We start from the raw sequence: 5,341 nt of genomic DNA, 5'->3' as shown, positions 1-5,341 counted from the left end.
CGAAGACCATATCGTTTCGGTTTTTTTATTATTATTATTTCTGGTGCAGTCAGCGGTTGAGACAGGCCTTGTCTAACATTATAAATATATTCTACTATATATTCTACTTTTATTTCACCAAATCCCATTGAAATCATATGCTGTAGCCGACAACTGAGACCTTGAATACATTTAAAGGAGATTCTGATGGTTGTCAGTGGTGCTGTTAATGACAACCACAGAAGAAAACAATATGTATCAACAGTTTAACAAGCTATAGACACAAGAAAGATCATTTGAGAAAAACAGTCAAGCAGTAGACTGATTTGGTTTCGAATTCGTTTTTTATTTACGCACATATACAATATATACAAAAAAGGAAATACTCCAGGTATCCGTCACTCGAAGACCACTCTGTAAGTATAAAAACGAAACAACAAAAGGACATTGAATAAGCGTATAAATGTGACACAATATCTCCGTCACCCATTTTCAGATGGAGGACATAAGGACCCTGTTGATGGTGTTACACAGAGAGAGCAGCACTCACCTTAGTGCTATGGTCACACGTACATGCACAGCACGCACACACACTGTATGCTAGAGGTCTTCGGTGAGTCCACACACACACACACACACACACACACACAGACACACACAGACACACACACACGCTGTATGCTAGAGGTCATCGGTGAGTCCACACACACACACACACACACACGGACACACACACACAGACACAGACACACACACACACACACACACACACACACACACACACACAGACACACACACACACACGCTGTATGCTAGAGGTCATCGGTGAGTCAACACACAGACACACACACACGCACACGCACATACACAAACACATTTCTCCAGAGTGCAGCCCAAGGAATATGTCTGCCTTAGGATTACAGCAATAACAATACAGCAGATATCATCACCAAGGTCAAAACCTCAAAATACAGATGCCTCAAATTCCTGGATTGTACAACAAATGTTAACTATTCTACCTTCTGACAAAAACATTAACCTCTCATTTGCATAAATAAATATCCTGCATTATCGTTTGCAACCGGCAGTGTGTTTCCTCTCTGTAATGACCGTCACAACGGTATGGCATTATAGGCCTTTTTAGGGTCCCCTGGGGGGTGTGTGTGTGGGGGGGGGGGGCACTTTAACATGACCATAGTACGCTAGGGTTATACTATTCCCTCCCTTCCAAATATTATCATGGATTGAAGAACTGGAATTTGGCAACTTTCAGGATGTTAAGATATATTCTATTTGTAAATATATAATTAAAATAATTAAAATAAATAAAACACAGTACTTAGGTCCTCTGTTAAGGATGGGGGGGGGGGGTGGGCAAAAAAATACAAATAAAAAAAGTATAATTTTCTTTTCATGTCCAGGGATTAGGGAGGGATGGGACAGTGGAAAAAAAGTGACTAGAAATGATGCAACAATGATACCTGACAGAGCTTAAATTCCCCAAAAAACTACGAAACAACAATTTCGGGATGTTTCGCGGAAGCTAATTGGAGCAGAACAGAACAGAACAGGGCAGCTGTCACAATATTCACTACCAGTCTACGAGGGTCAAACGTAAAACAGAGGACAGAAACTAAAACAAACCCTGGTTCAGTAAACAGTTCTCATCCTGCTAACATCCTCACCAGTCCCTCTGTGTGTGTGTGTGTGTGTGTGTGTGTGTGTGTGTGTGTGTGTGTGTGTGTGTGTGTGTGTGTGTGTGTGTGTGTGTGTGTGTGTGTGTGTGTGTGTGTGTGCGCGCCAAAGGAACCGGACGAGGATGACATTCACACACGATTAGCTGTTTTTACACAACTAGAGAACTGTCTATGCTATTATTCAAAATTAAATTGACAAAAAAATTATTGACAAAAAACAACTTATATAGAGATAAATCTCTCTTGCACATGAGGGATTTTGAATGCAGTAGTGCCAGTAGGCACGGTACAGTAGACATCAGGGGAGGCTGGTGGAGGTAGAAATCGGAGGACATTGTAATGCATGGAATGGAATGAGGAATGGTATCAAACATCATGCATTACAATGAGCGCGTCCTCCGATTTCTACCTCCACCAGCCTCCCTAGGTAGACATTATATTGATGTTATGGATATGCTGAACACTGTATTGGAAATCTACATGAATGACGCTCATGTAAAAAATACTTTAAAAGCATGTAGGCTGGAGGCTGCAACACAAAGACATGTCACTGAACCATGAGGATTGGATAAACTAACAAAAAAAAAAACGGACTAAAAAGCATTTAAAACACAAAACAAAACAAAAACAACAAATGTTCCAAATCAAAGAGTTCTATAGAATCTTCTCACGATTCTACGATTCCAATGACAATGACCCACTACAACAACAACAACAACAACAACAACAATAACAACAACAGAATGCTCACTGGCATTCCAGTTCCGGACTGCTGAGCCAACTCCATATCTGTATCATCTCCTGCGGCGTCCTGCTGTGCACCAGCATCAAGCTCTTATATGCACAGGGGTTGTTTCTGTACTTCACCTCGATATCGAACGTCCTGAAGGCCTTGTGTTTCTCCGGGACGAGCCCCAGCTTCTTCAGACACATCCCCGTGTACACGTCATCGATGGGGTACAGCGGGACACGCTGGGAGATGTTATTAAGGCGCATTGCCAGTTCCCCCGAGTACAGGAACCCCCCGCCACCGGCATAAGGCGGGTACGACCCCACGAACACGCTCTCGGGGATGTAGTACTTCAGCTTCCTGTCTCTGTGTGGTCCTGCGTTGGTGATGACGTCCCCTATGAAGAGGTCTCTGGCTCTGTTCTCAGGTAGGCCTTCTAAGAAGTCTAGAATCCTCCAGGTGTTTACGAAGACGTCGTCGTCGCCCTTGAAGATGAACTGGGTGTCGGAGCAGCGGTGGCTGAACCAATCCAGGAAGAGTACCTCTTTGAGGGTGAGGTTGAAGAAGGAATCCCTGTAATCCCATTGGAGGAGGTCGTTGTGTAGCCCCGCCTCGTGGCGCAGCATGTCCGTCAGATCGGGGAAGTGGTCCACGGCGGTGGTGTTGCCGAGCAGGAACACCGTAGCCACCGTCCGATTGGCCAGGAAGCCCGCCCGTCCCCACGACTCGCGAATCGCCTGCCGCCGGTCGAAGTGAGGCGCCAACGACTTAATAGCCAATAGGAGATAAGGTTTCCCCTCGCACACGTTCGGTTGGTCTATCAACATATGGTATTGTCTGCAGCGCATGTGTAACAGGAAGTCCTGGAACCGGGCCGGTAGGGAGTTGTAGTCCCCTACCTGGGTGGTGACGCTGTAGTTCGGCTCGCAGGGGTTCAGTGGGCTGGTGTCATTCAGCCAATCAGGGAGCTCGGGAAGGGAGTCGTTGGCGAGTGCTGATTGGATGAGGGGGTTGTAGACGTAGTCCAGCCTCTCTTGTTCCCTGTTCCAGAATGACCCGCTAACCACGTGCGGCCTCCAGAACCGCTTCAAAGGGATTTGGACCTTCCGCCTCCCGCTCTTGTCCTGGCCGAGGTTCCGGGACACGCCCACCAGGATGAAGACGAAGATGTTGAGCATCATCATCACGCAGAGGAACCTTGACTTCCTCCGAATGGCCTGCATCCTGACCTTCCCTCCTCTCCGGGCCTGTAGAGGAGAGATTAGAGAATTAACATTAAAATAGAAAACAAAAATAGAAAACAAAAATAGAAAACTGTAGAATAGAATCAATAGAACCGTAGAATAAAAGCCATAGAAACTACAGAATAGAAAATAGAAACGTCAGAAACTCTCTGGCGCCTGCAGAGGAAAGAACAGACACAAGCAACAAAACAAAAGAGAGCATTGTAAATAGAAACCTTGACTATAAATTAAAGAGCAAGCATTCAGAAACCATAACAAGAGGCTGACAGCAGACTCCCAGACTCACAACAAACCCTGGAGGGATGGGAACAGTCAAAAACATTAGAGAGAGTTAGAATAGAGTAGAGTCAAGGCCCAGGCCCAGGCCCAGGCACAAGCCGGAGGGCTGATCCTGCCAGAAGAGCACAGAGTCGAGACCCGGGCTGGAGGTATGATCCAGCCAGTACAATACAGTCGAGGCCCAGGCCTGAGGTCTGAACCAGCCAGCAGAGTACAGTCAAGGCTCAGGCCTGAGTTAGTATCCAACCAGGAGACTACAGAGTCGCGGCCCAGGCCTGAGGTATGATCCAGCCAGCAGGACCCAGGAGAGCTCTGCAGTAGGTCCGAGGGGCCTTGGTCTCCTGTTCTCTGGTTGTGAGTCTCAGTTAGGTCCGAGGGGCCTTGGTCTCCTGTTCTCTGGTTGTGAGTCTCAGGTAGGTCCGAGGGGCCTTGGTCTCCTGTTCTCTGGTTGTGAGTCTCAGAGCCGTGAACTAGGCAGCACCCACCCGCCTGGGCAGCCATCCGCATACCAGCCCGCTTTTCACTCCTAATCCTCCAGGAATGAGCCATGCACATTTTTCTACTTCATCCCTTCTTTATTTCCTCCTTCCCTCCCTCCCTCCCTCCCTCTCTCCTCTCTCTTCCTTCTCTGCCTCCCTCCCTCCCTCCCTCCCTCCTACTCTCTGCTTGCTACAATGCCAGACAGACGGCATCACGCGTTCTCAATTCTAATTCTCATGCTACCAATTACTGGCCACAGCATGTCTGTATTTAGTAGAAATAGAGGCTACAAAACCTCATGAATTTGATTCAAATCTGGACTTGAAGCTCGTTGCTTTGGCATCTGAGACATGGTGAAATATTGTATCTAAAGTTGAGCAATGAGGGGAGAGGTCACAGTACACTGTATGATAAACTCTGGGCCCTGATTATAGCCTGTGACAGGGACCCAGACTTTTTCCTTGTCTAGATCACATTGTCAGGAAAATAACTCAAGGCCCTGTGCTGTCCTAAGCACCACAAAGAAACCCTTTGATAGAAACAGAAAACATTGTAGTTATCCTTCCCACTGTTCACAAATATGTTTAAGAGCATATTACCTGTAATTACCAGAAGGTTATTTATCTGTGTAAAGTAGGATGTTATTTACCTGTGTGTATTAGGAGGTAACTGATGGGTCTGTTCCAGTGGTCTCCTGATCCTCTTACCCCATGTAGATCACGTGTACGGGGGCGGGGCCCAGGTGGACCTAGGGGAGGGGGCACCAGGATTCAGATCGGCCTCCTACAGCCACCTGGAAAACACAACACAATCACTGTCAGGAACATGTCAACCGGGGCCTGACTAATCCCTGGAACAACAAACAATCAATGGACACAATGGACACTGTTTCCAAATATAACATAATGTCAGGGGTCAGGTGTGTAAATGTA

General features: G+C 46.7%; 1 protein-coding gene across 2 annotated transcripts in view; it reads right to left on the bottom strand.

Moving 5' to 3' along the window:
- Positions 1-332: 332 nt before the first annotated feature.
- Positions 333-5,341, bottom strand: part of b3gnt2a (UDP-GlcNAc:betaGal beta-1,3-N-acetylglucosaminyltransferase 2a) — a 9,667-nt gene continuing 4,658 nt past the window's right edge. For both annotated transcript variants that reach the window (XM_083689767.1, XM_083689768.1), the window contains exons 2-3: positions 5,059-5,202; positions 333-3,653 (exon numbers count right to left, since the gene is read on the bottom strand). In XM_083689767.1, coding sequence (XP_083545893.1) covers positions 2,424-3,629 — 1,206 coding nt within the window. In that variant the 5' untranslated portion in view covers positions 3,630-3,653; positions 5,059-5,202 and the 3' untranslated portion in view covers positions 333-2,423. The remainder of the gene's footprint in view (positions 3,654-5,058; positions 5,203-5,341) is intronic.

Source organism: Argentina silus, assembly GCF_951799395.1.
Source record: "Argentina silus genome assembly, chromosome: 18".
Classification (NCBI taxonomy): domain Eukaryota; kingdom Metazoa; phylum Chordata; class Actinopteri; order Argentiniformes; family Argentinidae; genus Argentina; species Argentina silus.
Note: the sequence above shows the minus strand (reverse complement) of the source record. Positions and strands in the feature narration are given on the sequence as shown.